At 39.8% G+C, this 18,551-nt stretch overlaps 1 protein-coding gene and 1 pseudogene across 5 annotated transcripts in view; both read right to left on the bottom strand.

The window, feature by feature from the left end:
• Nucleotides 1-3,343: 3,343 nt before the first annotated feature.
• Nucleotides 3,344-4,389, bottom strand: LOC100032700 (eukaryotic translation initiation factor 3 subunit K-like; annotated as a pseudogene).
• A 4,359-nt stretch (nt 4,390-8,748) lies between these two features.
• Nucleotides 8,749-18,551, bottom strand: part of FAM120B (family with sequence similarity 120B) — a 127,456-nt gene continuing 117,653 nt past the window's right edge. For all 5 annotated transcript variants that reach the window (XR_008916727.1, XM_056819067.1, XM_007484943.3 and 2 more), the window contains one exon: nt 8,749-10,679. Coding sequence is in view for 4 of the 5 variants with exons in the window: in XM_056819067.1 (XP_056675045.1) it covers nt 10,667-10,679 (13 nt within the window). In the remaining variant the exon portion in view is untranslated. The remainder of the gene's footprint in view (nt 10,680-18,551) is intronic.

The following is an 18,551-nucleotide window of genomic DNA, read 5'->3' as shown; positions in this document are numbered from 1 at the left end:
AGGAAGAAAGAAAGGAAAGAAAGAAGGAAAGGAAGAAAGAAAAGAAAAAAGAAAGAAAATAAAGGAAGGAAGAGAGAAATAAAGAAAGAGAAATAAGGAAAAGAAAAGAGGAAAGAAGGTAAGAAAGAAAGAGAGAAGGAAAGAAAGAAAAAGGAAGGAAGAAGGAAAGAAAGAAGGAAAAAGAAAGAAAAGGAAAGAAAGGAAGAAAGGAAGAAAGGAAGGAAGGAAGGAAGGAAGGAAGGAAGAAAAAAGAAATGGAAAATGTTTGCCAATTGCTGGCCAGTTTCATCACTGTTTGACTAAATTTCACGGTCAATTTTGTAAAGCTAGCCTTGAGTCCTAGGGTTCTTCTTAATGCTTTACAAAGTGCTTCCAGGAACATTTGGGAAACGTAAGCCAAGAGAGAAAAGGCACGCTTCAGCTTTTGCTAATGTAACTAGGAAACAGATGGTTTGGGGCTACGGGCCATACCCCTGGGTGTTCGACATTGCATCAAACAAGGGGGATTAAAACATCAGGGCCCCCGAGAAGCAAACAGGACTTTTAGGAAGGTGAACACAGCACCTGGTGGAGGCAAACCAGATGTCCATTCTCTTCATGCCCAGAGGAGTTACAACAACTGTGAACTCTTGCAGCCTTCAACATGGAGACAAAAGTGGTTCGTTTCATCCCTTTCTATTGAACGATGCAGGGTCTGGTGGCAGAACAATATCGTTGTGAACACAATGGCAAAGCTGCCTTTCAGATCTTCCTTTCCTGAACCAGGCTCTCTGGGACAAAGGAGCCTTAACCAGTCTTAACCCAAATATAAAGAAAGAGCAGGAAAAGGAAAGAAAACACAAATCAGATCCTTTCTACTGGGATGTGACTTTAATAAATCAAAGCCGAACGCTCTGCTAGGTGTGGTCAACTCAAACCAAGGAAGGCATTGTTTTAATCCCACGTGCTCATTGAGCTGGGGCTGCCACTTTGTAATAATACCTTTCTGTGTGGGCTTTTCAGTTTTGTACTTCTTTTCTTGCATAGATCTTGGGCTGGAAATTACGGGGTACCATTGCCATTCAGATATGAGGAATCTTGGGGATGATAGAGCTTACATATTTTTTTCCTGATGAAAAGTAACAAAGGTCTAGAAGTATTCGAAAATCTAACCAAAAGTTTAAAGTAACAAAAACAGAGGAAACAAGTATCATTAGCTTCTGCTAGTTTATATTCATTCCTTGAACGTTGGCACTGAAGGGAAGATCAGATTCACTGGAAAATGTTTCCCAAATAGAATCTTTAGACTTTTGAATTAAAACAAATTAAAACATTGGAACGTGGAAGGAGCACTTGACTTGGAAATGGAGAACTTGAATGAGAAGTCCAGCTTTGCTACTTTTATTTCTTGTGTGGTCTTAGGCATAGTGCTTGACCTCTCTGAGGCTCAGTTTCCTCACTGATAAAATGAGAGAGTTGAAATTGATGTCCTCTAAGGTCCCTCCAAACTCTAAATCTGTGATCCTAAGTTTACTTTGCCAGATTCCACTAGTAGGGTGCCAAGTGGAAAAAAGCCCTGGTTGGTGGAGTTCAGAGGCCTCTGTTTGAGAGATGGCTTTGAGAGTAACTAGTTATGTGACCTTCATTTTTTTGGGCATCAGTTTCCTCATTGGTAAATTCTATTCATGCTGCTCTAAAAAAATCCAAACTACATAAGTAAATTTCCATAACTGGCCTGTTGGGTTTTTGCACCCTTTGTTGTGCCTTGGTGGCAAAAGAAGAAAATCTGGCTTCTTGGAACTGGCCATGGCTTCCTGGGCACAAGTGGTGACAAAATAGGCAAAAATCAACTTGACTAGTGAAGAAATGGCACGTGTTTTCTGAAGTCATCTTTCCTATTTTAGAGGCTTTTAGCTGGGGAAGGGCATATTCCTTTATGCACCTTTACTTTGTATGTAAACTTTGCAGTATAATGTTGTTATTGAGTTGTTTTTCAATAATATCCAACAACTCTTTGTGATCTCATATGGGGTTTTCTTGGTAAAGATACTGGAGTTATTTGCCATTTCCTTCTTCAGCTCATTTTACAGATGAAGAAATTGAGGCAAGCAGGGTTAAGAAGTGACTTGGACAGGGTCACACAACTAGTAAGTGTCTGAGGTCAGATGTGAACTTGGGTTTTCCTGACTCTAGGCTTATGCTCTGTGCATTGTGCCATTTCTTTGCCCCAATCACAATATAATGGGTTTATGCCATAAAGACTTTGTCAAATATATTTTTACTTTTTTCCTACATATGCTAGAGTACTATGTTTTTGTGAAATAATAATAAAAGGTGACACATATTTGAACTCTAAGGTCTGTATATAATAGTCTTGTGAGTTAGATGATAGTATTATCTTCTCCATCCTAGAGATAAAAACACTAAGGTTCAGAGAAGTTGAAATTTCCCCATGGTTACACAGCTAATAAGTGGCAGAGGCAGCATTTGAACCAAGGCCTTCTTGATTCCAAGTCTAGCACTCTGAACATTGTGCCCCACACATCTACATTTAATGATCTTACATGCTTGAATAATGATTTTACCTTCTGGTTTCAACTACGAATTACTAACTTTGGTAAAATGCCCAGAAGCAAAATCATGACTAAATCATTCATTCTCAAACTTATAATCATAAAATCTAAAGAATTGGAATAGGGGGCAGCTGGATAGCTTAGTGGATTGAGAACCAGCCCTAGAGATGGGAGGTCCTAGGTTCAAATCTGGCCTCAGACACTTCCCAGCTGTGTGACCCTGGGCAAGTCACTTGACCCCCATTGCCCAGCCCTTTCCACTCTTCTGCCTTGGAGCCAATACACAGTATTGATTCCAAGATGGAAGGTAAGGGTTAAAAAAAAAAAGAATTGGAATAGACTTCAGTGGCCTCATGTATGACCTCTACCTCAAACGTGAGTCACCCTACCATATCCCTGGAAGGTAGCCATTCAACCTTTCCTTGAGTATCCCCATTGACGGGGAGCTCTTTATTGAATTAGATAACATGGAATTTTAGAGTTGGCAAGGACATCATCAGCCATCTAATCTAACCCATCCCTGAAAAGAATCTCCTCAAGAATGTATCTGACTTGTGGCCATTCCGACTCTTCATAAGGACCTTCAAAGAAGAGAAACCCATCTTTCCTCTAGTAGTTCATTGCCTTTAGGTAGCTCTAATTGGTAAGACTGAGCCTAAATTTAATTCTGCACTGTATTAAATTACTTATGATTTTTTTTCTTCCGGGAAGTCATGGTTTTTTATTTAAGAAACTTGCTTTATGTAAGAGAAAACAAAAAAGAATAAAAGGAAGACATTAGGCAGAAGGAGTTACTGGGAGGAGGCCATGATGCTGGAAACACTTTCAAACTTTCCATGATGTTTTTGGACTTGATACTCTCTTCTTGGTCACAGATGAAGATCGGTCCGGCCTCACTGGAGCTCCAGCCATATTTGCTCCCCCATATTTTCAGCTGTCTGTCTGAAAGATCTCCCAGCATTTGGTCCAGCAGCCAACAGCCAATTTGTTGATATGTGATGCCCAGATAATGATGTTTTTGGACAGAATTTTCAAAGCCTGTGACGCCATGAAGGAGAAGAAGATCCATGTTCTCTAGGGCATGCCAGAAAGCCTGGAAATGGCAGGCTTCCAGCAAGTCTCCCAAGTACAGGATCTGTGTGATGGGCTGCGTTTCTTGATAAGCCTGGTCAATCAGGCACTTGCACACAGTGAAGTCCATGTGGGGTAGATTGGTGAGGGTTTTCGGCAGAATCTGGGCTGTCACTCTGGTCTGAGGGAAGGCTGAGTTGAATCAGAATAGCTTGAGCACCACCAAGTTGGCCTCCAGATCACAGGCATTCTTCTTGGCCTTGGTCTCCATGGAGCACTCCAAGGTGGCCAGTTTCTCAGGAATTGTACCTGTCAATGCTTTTGAGAAACTTCCCCACTTTGGTGTGCAAACGCCAAGGCTGGATCTGAAACCATAACTCATTGTGTTGGCTCTTGCTTTCTAGGGTCAAACAGTACAAATTTAATCCATCCTTCAGAAATGTACAATATGTATTCTGCAGACCTTAAAGTGCCATATTAATGAAAGCAATTATTACTCATCTCATTTTTGGATAGCTCTGATATTTAAGAAGTTCTTCCTTATGTTCAGTCAAAAATTTGCCTCACAAATGTATTGAGGATTTTGCTTCCAGAAAGGTTTTTGTGTTTTTGAAACTAAGCCTGTCTCTCTCAAGCACAGACTGATTCCATTACTGATTGCTACAGGAGCTTTGACCTGCTCCATTTTCAAACTGGACCAGTTTGTCTCTCCTTGGGCAGCCTGGTGGCTCTCCAATCTTGGGGGCTCGCCATTTTGGTGCCACATCTAGTTTGGGCACCTGATCAGCTTAGTATGCTACAGTCCAGAACTCCTAAGCTTGAGACCCACTCAATGGTGGTCCTTCCTATTGGCAGGGAATACAGGAATATATCACCAGGATTAGCTTCCAGTAGGGTCTTGAAGTGACCCGCCCATAGGGTAGGATGTTTGTCTTTCTGGTATGGCCAACAATGCTTCAAGTGCAAATCAGTCTTGCTCCTAGACTTCTACAGAACTTGAAGAACCTTTCTCCAGCCTCCAACTCATTTGGAGAATTAAATATTCTTTAAAAAGAAAAGAAGACACCACCTGGGGAATGGCTGAACAAGTTGTGGTATATGATTGTTGTCGCGATCTGGGGGTTCCAAATGGGGACCGAGGGGTAGGATGCGCAAAGGAAGGAGAGAGACTCTCACACTGGCAGGCTTGTAACAATCTAGATTTATTCCACCATGTTCCTCTATCAACAGGCTTTAGGCTACTGCTTCTCCTTAAGCTAGAAGCAGTCCCTATTTTATCTCTTTTACTGTGGGAATGGAGCTCAATAATTGGAATCGGTCAACAAAAATAGTTTTGACTAGAGCCTGACCTCTGGAGCCAGGGAGGAGATTTCTCTTTGCCTTCTATATCTTTATCAAAGTTACATTGCTCTCTTCTCTGCACCTGTGTCCTCTTTGTGAACTTACAGGATAGAGGAGGGAGACTTGGGGGGGATTTAACCCCTTGGTCCCCCACAGATTGTAATGGAATAGTATTGTGCCATAAGAAATGATAAACTAGCCAATCATAAAAAAATCTGGAAAGACCTATATGAAGTGATGCAAAGTGAAATGAGCAGAACCAGGAGAACGAAGCACACAGTAACAACAATAATGTGCGATGATCAACTGTGAATGGCTTAACTCTTATCTGCAATGCAAGGATTCAGGCATCTCATGATGAAAAAGGCTATCTACTGCCATAGAAGGAAATAATGGAGTTTGGATGCATATTGAAACATACCATTCTTGACTTTATTTCTTCCATGAATTCTTCTCTAGTGTAAGCAATATGTAAATAACATGACAAACATTAAAATGTTTTATTGTATGACACCACATATACAACATATATCACAGTACCTGCCATCTTGGTGAGGGGTGAGGGATAGAAGGGAAAGAGAACATGGATGGCAAAATGTCAGAAAATGATTATTTAAAATTGGGTCAATATAAAAATAATTTAATTAACAAAAGAAACAAATTTGATGTGAAAATACATAAGAAAAAATGATTTGCAGAGGCAAGGAGAAATCCTCACCTGTTAAGCACTTGGGGAATGGAAGAATATGATAAGGAGGAGAAAAATGAGGGCTTCTACTAAAAACATGTGGAGTCAGGAATGAAATTTAAGGCTTTTACCAAAAAGATGGCTCCATTGAGAAAGTAGTAGTTGCTTGACATCCAAGAAATGATGCTGGGGACTTCCTAGGTGCTTTCAGATGAGAGATGATCCCAAAAGGGTCACAGGAAGAAGAGTGATGGTCAGTGATTCCCTTCTGAGGGGAATTAAACTCAACTATTTGCTACAAAATACTAAAATTTAGAAGATACTGACAGCACTGTATTACTTCAACAGGTAGAAACAACTTCGCTTAGCACCTAGTTAGCAAGAATAATGAGTTAAAATAGGAAGTTACCAGATGGTGTGCTTCCTTCCTTCTGGTGCCAGGCAGAGCTGTCTGGTTTAGAGACTGAGTCAATTCTCACCTCATCCCTCTATGATCTCAGTCTTTTAGACTATGCTCTGTCACTTCTGGATCAAATAGGATACCAAAGTCTGTCCAGCAAGTGCATTTTGCCTTCTGCTGCCATATGTATCACTCCAATTTCCTACTTTTCACCTCTTTCTCAGAAAGACAATAATCTACTACTACCGTAATCCTGGCTTCAGTATCCTCTCCTGCAGAGCCTGTGGCTACGGTTACCCTCATCTATGAGGAGTCTATGAGAAGGTTAACACTAACTGTTCTGGAGAGACTGTTAACTGTTGTGGCTGAAGAAAAATGATTTGAGCACAGAGATAAAGGACTCAGAACTTTCCTGAGAAACAGAATGGTCTCTCAGAAATAACTCCCAGGAGTTATCTTGCAAAGAAATGCTAGGAAACAATTCATGAGATGAAAATTTTTCCATCTGGAGGTGAATGAATTGTTGAACTATTACTGTGGAGAAGTCAGTAGCTGAAGTTGGTAGTTAGAGGGGGCTTTGATTATAATCTGTGTTTGTCTAAAAGACTTTTGTGGAGAACTCACACAAGGCAAGAGTTTCCATGGAGGTCCCTAAGGTCTCTACACTGAAAAACTCTGGTATCCATTGTGAGTCTTGGGAGATACTGGCACCATCCAATATGGCATGCCTACAAAGAAGGCATTGTGTACTATGAGCAAAGCAGAATAATGTGAGATGTGTACATTTAGGGACTTCTCCATCCCAAATGTTCATATGGGCTGTTTGTGCCCAACCTGGGGTAGAGCCCTCCAAGGTCACATTGGTCAGCCACACTCGGACACATTGTACATCAATCCTAACATTTTGATGTCATTTTGGTCCTCTTCCAGTACAAAGGACAACCACCGTGTATCTTGTATATACTTACCTATTTTCATCATCTCCCTAATTACAATATACTCAAGAGCACAGACTAGTTTTTTTGGTCCTCTGCATCCTTGGTGCTTAGTGTAGACCTCACACAAAGCAGGTGCTTAATAAAATTTTATTGAATTGTGTAAGGAACGGAAAACCATAGGAACACAGCTGTTATTTTAACCACTGCTCTCTACTGATAGAAGGTAAGGATTTCAGAAGAGAAAGTAAAATACGGAAAGTGAAAAGCTATGAAGATTTGGGATTGTGAAGCATGGATTAAAATATAGGAATGATGGGCTCCTTGCCTGGAACAGGATCGTCTAACGAGGAGTGGTAAGAATGTGTCTACTAGTCATACAAATCACTTAAAAAGGGATTTAAATTGGAAAGTAAATCAGGGGACGGAGGAAAGGGCATATTCTTATTCACAAAGCTAGGTACTATACAGAATAACCACAACCTAACAACAGAAGTAAAGATGTAATTTACAGGCAACAAAATCCAAGAAAGGAGTCAGGAATAAAATTTATAGTTTAAGATTATATAAAGTAGGGGCAATAAGAAAACTGAACTAGAGATCCCAATATAAGGAGAAACATTGTTTTATAGGTATCACTGGGGCAGATTAGAACTCCCAGAGGGGAATATGACTTGGGAATATGGCTTTGATATATCCAAAGCCATAGTTGGTAGCTTTTGTGTCTGCTCATAAATAGGTTTGGGATACAGACAGGCTTGGAGTAGGGAAAAATTCAAATTTAAATCCGTGCGACTAATTAGCTGTGCGACTCTTGTCTGCCTCAGTTTCTTTATCTGTAAAATGGGGATAATAGTAACATCTACCATTCAGGATTGAGGATCAAATGAGATATGTAAACTACTTTGCAAACTTTAAAGCTCTATATAAATGTTAGCTACTTATTATTACTTGATTGAGGTTGTCAGGCTAAGCCTCATTCGTATGTGACTACAAGAGGGGAGGAGCTACTACTAAAGGTTACTTTAGGTGGTTATTTTCATTAGTTAAAAGCAGTTGTTTCTTGCACTTGCAAATGCTCTGGACATAGGGTCATAACTTATAACAGAGTCTCATACATAACTAGGCTGGGGCAACTGGGAATTTGGCTCAGAGCCCTGAAATTGAGACTTGAGTCAGCACTAAGCAACTGAATTTAGCAAAAGGTGGGGGAACAGTATTGTATATTAAGAAGATATATTTATGTGAAGAAAAATGGTAACTAGAAGAGTGAAACCTGGTAGAAAGTAACTGAACAAAATTCATTGAAGGTATAAACAGAAGCTACCTTGACATTTTAGATTATTTGGATAGACGTGGATAGAATCTAAGTTCAGGAAAGAAATCAGAATCCTGGCACGGAGGGGGACATTTCAAAGATTTATGTGTTTTTTTGATTTGTTTCTGCACAAAGCAAAGAAGCAAATATTTTTAAAAAATTTCACTTAATCATCATTTCATCCTTCAAAAGGTGGGGAACTATGGAGGGAAGTTGTTCTTCTGGCCCCCGATTTTCAATAAAAATGAGGAACTGGTTGTTCCTGGGGTGGAAACGATTGGGACCTGGTGGAGAAGTGGCAAACTGGAAAGTTGGATAGAGTCAAACATTTTTAATTTTGAGAAGAAAATTTCAAAGGCATGAGAGAAAGGTTGGTCAGGAGGGGTTTGTGGACTAAAATTCCATAGGGAAGTTGGCTCAAGAAGGCTAAGAAACTCTTGATATTATTTGAAAGAAAGTTTATTGATGACTTTTTGTTTTTAATACAAGTTATTTCCTTGATATACCATAAACAAATAATTAAAATTAACTGATAAAATAATTGCTGCACCACTTTCTACTAAGATGATTATCATTAAGTTCTGTCAGAAAGTAAAGAACCTTTTAAAATTCATTATCACTCTGCCTTAAAAAGACCTTCTTGCAGTTTCTTTGTTTAAAAAAAGGTTTATTGGAATTAATGGAAAAATATCAGATTAAAAAATAATACTGTTATCTGCAATATTGGATATATTGGATATATTGCAATATTGGATATAATGTCTTAAAAATACTCCCTTATCTTCTATCTTAGAATGAAAACTGTGGTAAAGGCTGGGCTTTGGGGGTTAAGAGACTTGCCCAGGGTCACATAACTAGGAAGTGTGTGAAGTTATATTTGAACCCAGGATCTCATCTCTAGATCTGGCTCTCTATCCACTGAGTCACTAAGCTATCCTGACACATTGACTTTTTAAGGCTCCTTCTAGCTTGAAATTCATGATCCTATGTAGGGCTACTTAAAAACTGAGAAGGAAGTGGGGAAAAAGTGGGAATCTGCTTAAAAATACTTATACAATTTGCATGGAGTGTTTATAGACTGAATTAAGAAAATTATTCATTTTTAATTGTATTAATATGGGAAAGTAGTCTTAAACCCCATTGTTATTTCATGATAGTATTTTTAGGCTAAAAGGAGGCAACTTTCAACATAGCTGCTCTACCACTTCTCACCAGATTCCTTTTTTCCCCTTCTCTTTTCCCCTTCTTTTTTTTTTCACTTTTTACTTCTTTCCTTCTTCTCATTCCTCCCCTATTTTTTCCCTTTCTCTCCCACTGAGATTTCAACCTTTCCTAAGTTGTCTCAAGAGTTGAAGTTCTCTTGCCTCCAAGAGAAACCATCTTCGTGAGAAATTCTCTCATAGATGAGAATATTGTCCTTGACCGCTCCCGTTTACAATGATCTTTCTTTCCTTCCCAGGACACAAAACAAATTCCAAATAACATATCACTTAATTATATATGTTCACCTAAATTGTTGTTTTATGTGCCTTATGCTTCTGGAAGGCAGAAACTGTGTCTTCTACTTTAACTATATCTCCCATAAATAACGTAGAACACACCTCTGGGCACAGGGTAGGCATGTTTGGTAGTTGATTCGTATTTACAAATATTAATTTATTAATCTTACTTTGAAAACTTTCTATTCACATTTTTACGCCATTTACAGTTGACCTCAGTGGCAATATTATATTTTCCAGGTAAATCTCCATTTGTTATTGTTTCCAAACACGTCAGCAGCTTAGTGCAGAGGAGGGAGGGTTTGGTTAGGATTCAGGTAAACTTGGGTTCAAATGCTGCCACTGGGGCTTAGTCGCTCAGGGATCCTAGGCAAGTCACTTTACCTTAGGACTTACTAAGTTATACTTGATGGTAAATCCCAGATCATTCCCATACTGTAATGAAAACTTTTGAAGGTAATAAAGAATATGTGGAATTATCACCATCTTTGCTCTATCACTACAGAGGAATCTCTCCAGATGTTTTACTGTATGGAAATAACATATAAGAGAAAAAGGGCTTTTAATGTGAAATCTCACCCCGTATCTGAATGGGTAAATTAATATTCTCCTTTCAGTACTTCACCTGCTTTAAAAAAAAAAGCACTTTTTGTACGCTTGTACAGATCAGAAGACAGAAGAGGCCACTACGCACACATATAATGGCATTTTAAAGTGAACATCCTTTTTCATAAATTCAATTTTTTGATTTGATTTGCAGACAGTCAAATGACACAGGTTTATTTTTCTTTGCTCAGTTTCCAAGTTTAAGAATGCTTTGATCATCTGTAAAAGGTTTCTGCTCCACCCCAGCATTATGGTTTCATCTGGGCCACCTGGAACACAAATAATCAATATAAAAAACAAAGAACGAATATTGGGGGGGCAGTTAAGGGGTTCCGTGGATTGGAGATTCAGGCCTGGATATGGGGGGTCCTGGGTTCAAATGTGGCCTCAGACACTTACTACATGACCCTGGGCAAGTTACCTAGCCCTTGCCATTCTTCTACCTTAGAACCAAAACACAGTATTGATTCTAGGATGGAAGGGGAGGGTTTAAAAAAAAAAGAATGAATGTGAAGGGGGGTGCGTGTGTATGCATGTGTGAGAATAAAGAATTTAGGGGTTTATAGTAGAGTCTTAGGGTTGAGCAGGAGTCAGTAGAAGTAAGGCAGTGAAATAACAAATACTTCCATAGAATACTGGGTTGCAGAATGGAAGATACATAATAAAATGGTACATTAAAGCGTTTGCAAATTATTTACTTACATTATCCTCAAAACAAGCCAGCAAGGTGGGTACTACAGACATTATTTTCTCCATTTTTCAGCTAAGGAAACTGAAGTTGAGGAATGGGAAAGGGAGGTGGATGGATGGAGGGGGTAAAGTGACTGGTTCACTCATGTTCCTAATGATTCTTTAAAAAATTAAGTGAATTTAGTGATAATAAAAAAAACACAAGCTTTGCAATATGCAAAGAAAAAGAAGCTTGTATATGAACTTGCAGGTTTGTTATATAGAATTTGTTCTTTAAAAAAGTTGTTGGTTGTTTCATTTGGTTATGTCTGACTCTGTGATCTTGGGGACAAAAGAGGTTTTCTTGGCAAAGATATTGTAAAATGGTTTCCCATTTCCTTCTCCAATAGATTAAGTGAGTGACTTGTCCAGGGTCATACAGCTAAGGAAATGTCTTGAGTCTAGATTTGAATTCAGGTTTTCCTGACTCCAGGCCCAGCACTCTATCCACTAAGCCACCTTGTTGCTTCTTAGGCAAACAGAGGCTAGTGACTTGCCCAAGGTCACATCGCAAGTTAAGCATTTAAACTCTGGTCTTTCTGACTCCAGGATCAGTAGTGGCCAGTAGAGCCATTTGGCCGCCCCTTAAAAAAGTGTGGTGTGGGGTAAACTTAGTAAGATAGTAACACAATTGCTTTTTTTTTTCTCTGTTGTATTTTTTCGTGTTTTATTTTTTATACTTTTTTCTAGATTATACACAGATAGTTTTAATAATTGTTTTCTTATATAGGACAAACCGTGCTCCCTCCCTCCCTCCCACATCTCCTTCCTTCCTAAGATGGCAAATAACATGAGTGAGGATTTATTTTTCATACACAGTTATTTCTGTTTCGGAGTTTTGGATCAGAGGCTCGAATCAGTTCTTCGACCTTTGTACACATTCCCTTGTTCTTAGGAACGTCAAGGCTCCAGCCTGGCAAAGGGGAAGAGGAGATAATGAAGCTTATCTGGCTCAGCAAATCAGAACTGATTCCAACCAGGAGTCCCTGCTCTGCGGCCGCCCACCATCCTTTAGGGGGTGAGGAGGGGTTGATGGACAACCTCCCAATTGCGCTATCTAAGGGAAGGCTGAATGATGAATTTCCAGACTGTATTAATGGACCAAGAGAGATCGCTGGCCAATAATTTATTGGTTAATGCTAGCCTAATCAATAAACTGATACTCACCCAGGAGCCAGTCTCTTGAGCATTTTAATTGTCACATGTTGTAGGTTATACATGTGCTGTCACACAAGACATAATTCCACGCTCGTCATGTTGTCAGACACATAGTGCTTATACTAGAGACAAATTCATGGAGGAAATGAGGCGAAGAATGGCCTGCCTCAATCTGCATGAAACCCCATCGGTTCCTTCTACGGCAGCGGAGAGCCTTTTCCATCCTGAGTTCCCGGAGTTGTCCTGGATCCTTGCATCGCTGATAACAGTCACCGTATATCACAGCTGAGCATCGTACGGTACTGCTGTTACTTATGTAGAATTTATAAGTTAGATATTATTATTGATATACTCATTATATCTGTACAATATATTATAATTTCTATTCTCCTGGCTCTGCTCACTTCACTTTGCATCAGTTCATAGAAGTCTTTCCAGGGTTTTTTGTGATCATCTTCTTGGTGATTTCGTATTCCATCACCGTCATATACCACAACGTGTTCAGCCAGTCCCCAACCGATGGACATCCCTTCAGCTTCTAGTTCTTTGTCCCCAAAATATGAATATTTCTGTACAAGCAGGCCCTTCCCCCCATCTTTGGGATACAGACCTAGTAGTGGTATTATTGGGTAATCTTCTATGCATTTTTAAACATTTCGTTGTCCTTCTTTTTTTCTTTCCTTCTTCTCTCTTCTTTTCAGACACTCTCCTCACCCAGATAAGTAATCAAGGACAGCAAAGTCAACATATTGACCGTGTCTGAAAACATACGTCTGAGTCTGCACCTTTTGTCTATCACTTCTCTGCCAAGAGATAAGGGCATCCTTCATCATCAGTCTCTCGAGGCTTGATTAGTTACCATGTGATCAGGTTCTGAAGCTCTTTCAAAGTTGTTTCTTAATGCAAGAATCCAAGTGCCTTCTAAATTATCCAAAGAAACATTATTTTACATGCAGTATAATTTTGGGGGAAAGTATGTTTTATCCCATTTTGAAGGTTTTGAATTGATGTGTGGTATACATGGTAACTCAATTAGTTCTACTTATTTAGGAACTTAAAAAAAGGCATATGGCGGGCTTGAGCAAATTATAGCACATAAACAAGGAATTATGAAGGGGAAATGGCACAAAGGATGTCATCAAAGAAATAAGAATTGAAAAAGGAGAAGGGCTTGCTCAAGATGGGTGAGAGTAAGGTATATCTAACAGAGATGCATTAGGCAGCCAGGGGGACACCCTGGATAGAGCACTGAGCCTGGAGTCAAAAAGACTTATCTGCTTGAGTTCAAATCCGGCCTCAGACACTTACTAGCCGTGTGATCTTGGACAAGTCCCTTAAGCCTGTTTGCCTCAGTTTCCTCTCTGTAAAATGAACTGCAGAAGGAAATGGCAAACCATTCCAATATTTTTGCAAAGAAAACACCAAATGGATTCAAGAAGAGTCAGACATAACTGAAAACGACTAAACAACAACAAAATAGAAATACACCGGTGGCCTAGTGATGGTAGGAGAACCCAAGGAAGGTTCTCAACACATTAGGTGGACCTGTTGTATAGCCAAGAGTCACACAGGAAGGGCGGGCATTGATGGGTTGCAATCTGTATCGAGGTGGGGCAGGGGAAAACCCACAGTGATGAGATCACAAACCATTTGAGGAACTGAACAAATTAAAAGTCAGAAAGTCCTCCAGAATCATGTCCAACATCCTTACTACTGAGTAAGTGGGCTGCTGAAGGAGGTCACCAAGAGAGTTAACAGAGCAGAACCGATGTAAGCGCCTGGGTATAGACCCCCAGTCCAAGGCTCTGCCCACCATCTCATGCTGCCTCTCTTTGATTAATGAGAACTCCTCGTTTCCTGACCAGTTAATAATGTGTGTGAAGCCCTGGGATTTCAGAATAGTTACAATAATTATGCCAATGAAGTGGTCCATTGAAGAAGCCTGTATAGAATCACAGATACTATGAATATCTAGAAAAATGATCTTACAGAAATGAATATAGTAGATTTTTGAAGAGTCTATCAAGAACATATAAATGGACACTCTAGAAAATGGATTTATGGAAGCATTAGAAATGTTAAATGAGCAGTCAATAAAAATGCAGGAGACAGACGTTTAACAAAGAATACTCAGAAATGTAAGGGAAATGACCAACTTCCAAAACCAAGTAGTGCTATGATTTCCATAGGATTTGTGTGACCCATATGAAAGTAGTTAGGTATGCAAATATTCTTAAGGAAAGGAATTACAGGAAGTGTATAATCAGGATATTTCATACTTTGGACATACAAAGGTATTAAAATATCTGGGGAATATAGTATTTTAAAAATGAAAGACAGGATTTGAATACAAGATGAAGCCTGAAGCTATGCATACTTGGGTTTATTAAGTACAGAGACACAAATGGGTTTATTTTTAAAGTTAGAAACAAATGGAAGGGAACTTCTTTTCTTGAAGGATAGGGAGCAATTCTTCATAAGTGAGAGCTAAAGGTTTTTGTATGAGATTTTAGAACTGCCAGGCAATTCAAGAGATCCATAGCATATTGGAGTTCAGGGATCTTTAGAGATTGTTTACATTCTCATTGTTTATCTTCCCTCCCCCATTTTACAAAGGAGGAAACTGAGGCCCTGAGTTTATTGACTTAGGAGGTAGAGTTGAGGCTATCTGGTCTCAACTCCTAGTTCTGACCCACCTCCCCACCCCAGCCCAGCCAATCACTATTTGCCTTTCTCTTCCCCTGCTGTTTAGATCTTTTTGGGGCTTGAAATTCCGACTTCTGAAATGTTTTCAATGAAGGGGAAAAAGGATTGTTATCTTTAAAAAGGGTAATTTAAAAATTCTGAACTTAATGAATACAAAAACCCCTCATGAATATTTCCAAATAAATGTAGAACACAAAGAGCATTGTATATAAAACTGAATCTCAAATCCATAGTTTGTTTTTTTTAAGTATATAAAAAATGTAATGTTACTTTCTTTCTTAAAAATTCAATTTTATTTTATTTTCCTTTCCAGATTCTCTCCCTCTCCTATCCATTAAGAAACAAACCCCATTATAAATATGAAGTCATGCAAAATACATTTCTGCATTAGCCATGTTCTAGGGAAAAAAGAAAGAGAAAAAATATGTTTCAATCTGTACTTTGAGTCTATCAGTTTTCCATCCGCATGTGAATAGCATTTTTCATCAGGAGTTCTTTGGAACTGTAGTGGGTCACTGTGTTGATCAGTTATTAAGTTGTTTACAGTTGATTATCTTTACAATATTGCTGTTACTGCATAAATTGTTCCGGTTCTGCTCACTTCAAATCGCATCAGTTCGTGTCTTTCTTACAGATTTTTCTGAAACCCTCTTCTTCATCATTTCTTGCAGCATAATATATTCACAACCATAACTTGTTTGGCCATTCTTCAATTAATGAATGTCCCCTCAGTTTTCAATTCATTGACACCACACAAAGTTGCTATAAGCATTTTTGTACATATTCATCCTTTTCCTTTAATCTCTTTGGGGTATAAATAGCAACATTGCTGGGTCAAGGGACATTCAGTTTTATAGCCTTTTGGGCACAGTTCCAATTGTTTTCCAGAATGGCTGGACTGGTTCATATCTTCACCACAAGTGCCTTAGAGTACCTGTTTTCAAATCCCCTGAAGCAAGCGTCATTTTCTTTTTCTGCCATCTTAGCTAATTTGGTGTCTGAGAGCAGCTATAATTTGTATCTCTCTCATTTTTAGTGATTTAGAGTATTTTTCATGTGACTATGAATAGTTTTTATTTCTTCCTGCATGTTCATATTCCTTTGCCATTTGTCAGTCCCATAAATTTGGCTCAGCATACCCTTTGATCTTATAATACCACTGTTGTCTGCATCTCAAAGAGATAATAAAAAAGGAGAAAGGAACATGCCCAAACAAAAATATTTATAGCAGCTCTTTTTGTGGTGGCCAAAAATTGGTAATTGAGGGGATGTGCATCAGCTGGGGAATGGCTGAACAAATTGTGGTATATGTTGATGATGGAATACTGCTGTGCTATAAGAAATGATAAGCAGAATGATTTCAGAAAAATCTGGGAAGATCTGTAAGAACGGATACAGAGAGAAATAAGCAGAACCAGGAGGACTTTGTACACAGTAATAGCAATATTGTATGATGATCAATTGTAAAAACTTGGCTACTCTCAGCAATGCAATGATGAGGGACAATTCTGAAAGGCTGACTGAGAATGCTACCCTCTTCTAGAGAAAGAACTGTTGGAGTTGGATGGATGCAGACCAAAGCACACTATTTTCCACATCAGTTTATTTACGGTCTTATTTTGGGCTTTTGGCTTGTATGAATGTGCTCTTCCAACAGTGACCAGTATGGAAGTATGTTTTAGATGAGAGTACATGTATAACCAGATCAAATTGCTTACCATCTCTGAGGGAGGAAGGGAGAGAGACAGTTTGGATCTTATAATTTTGGAAAATGTATGCTAAAAATTACTATTACATATAATTGAGAAAATGAAATATCTTTGAGTTAAAAAAATAATTTTGACTCAGTTCTCTAGATATTTGAGAAACGAGGCCCTCATCAGAGAAACCTGTTGCTAAGATTCTTTACCAGGAATGTGTTACTTTCAAAGCTGTATATTAGATTGTGCTTCCTTCTGAACTTTTCTGTATTAAAAAAAAAAAAGTTTAAATGCAGCATTTTTTTTGGGGGGGGGCATCACTAGTACTAGCCTTCATCAGTTTTCTCTTTTCTTGCTTCTTCCTAAATCCCACCGTCAATTAAACAAACTAATCTGTAACAAAAAGTTATGGTTAAATAAAACAAATCCATACAGTGGCCAGGGCTGAAAACGTTTCTCTCTTCCTGCAATTTAAGTTAATAATCTTTTTTTTTTTTTAAATGCTTACCTTCTATCTTAGAATCAATGCTGTGTTCCAAGGCAGAAGAGTGGTAAGGGCTAGGCAATGGGGATTAAGTGACTTGCCCAGGATCACACAGCTAGGAAGTGTCTGAGGCCAGATTTGAACCCAGGACGTCCTGTCTCTATCCAGGAGGATGTGGGGAAGAAGGTGTGTAACATGTGAGGAGATGGGTAACATGCTTCACCATAGGCCTTGCATTTTTTGCTTTGATCTTCTTAAGTTTTTAATGTTTTTTTTCTTTCCTTTAGCAGTTCCGTCGCTACTGTGGTGCTCCAGGACACTGGACATGTCAGGCTGGACAGCTGCAAGCTTTCAGTGCGCCTGCACAGTCTGATCCAGGGCAGGGTCGATGGCTGCTCCTGGTCTGAGCTTTATCCAGGCCTAACGGGGTTGTGGGAGGTGCTACAGGACTCGGCCAGACTGAGCTGGTGCTCGGCTTCCTCGGGATCTGTGGTTCTGGGCCTGGTTACTCCTCAGGACCATCTCCAGGCTGTGCTCCTGAGCTCTGGGCCGCCCCGTCTGCTTACTTCTTCATCTGCTTCTCGATGCTCCTCACTGGGGATGGGGTGTGGGGCCTGTGGCCCCTTTTAATCCTCAACACCCTCCTTAGAGGCAGGTCCTCTCCCCAGTGGGGGCCTGGCGCTGGGTAGCCGGCCGCCATCGGCCTCCGTTCTGGCACCCTCTGCAAGCCCAGGCCTCTCCAGGCGGAGTCTGGGGCCTTTTGGGGCTCTGGAAGGCTCTGTGGGACGCCCTCCTGGTCAGACCCTGTCCCTGGGGCCACTGGCCTCTGTCTGTCTGTTTGGACCCGGACTAGGAAAATACCTCCCTGGGATGTTTTTCTTGGATTTCCTGATGAAGACTGTCTGGCGTGTTTTCTAGCTCTGTCTGGGGGACTTGTGGGGGTGAGTGGGGGGGGCTGTTCTTCCTGCTACATCTTGCCTCCGGCTCCTAACAGCTTATAAGGGAGGATTTCTGCTCCCCCCTCTCAATAGCTACTTTATCGATTTTCTAGCCCTGCCTGTCCGATTATGCAGCCAAGAACCACAATTCTCTCTTTGCTTGTGTTTCCCTTAACAACAACAACACAACACCACCATCCCTACTCAGGGTACAAATACGAAAAGAAAAGGAGTCCTAAAAAGCAGAAAATGCGTCACAGTGGGATGATGCAGTAAATCTTTCAAGGCAGTCAGTTTTCATATCCAGAAGGCCAGATTGCCTTTGTTTAACCTCTGCTCCAGCCCTAGCACTTGTGAAGCGCTTCTACTTTTTCAGGAGAGTCTGATCCATGATTTCATTAGTGTGGGGAACCCTGAACGTGGGAA

Source organism: Monodelphis domestica, chromosome 2 (assembly GCF_027887165.1).
Source record: "Monodelphis domestica isolate mMonDom1 chromosome 2, mMonDom1.pri, whole genome shotgun sequence".
Classification (NCBI taxonomy): Eukaryota; Metazoa; Chordata; class Mammalia; order Didelphimorphia; family Didelphidae; genus Monodelphis; species Monodelphis domestica.
This window is presented reverse-complemented; position numbering and strand designations above follow the sequence as displayed.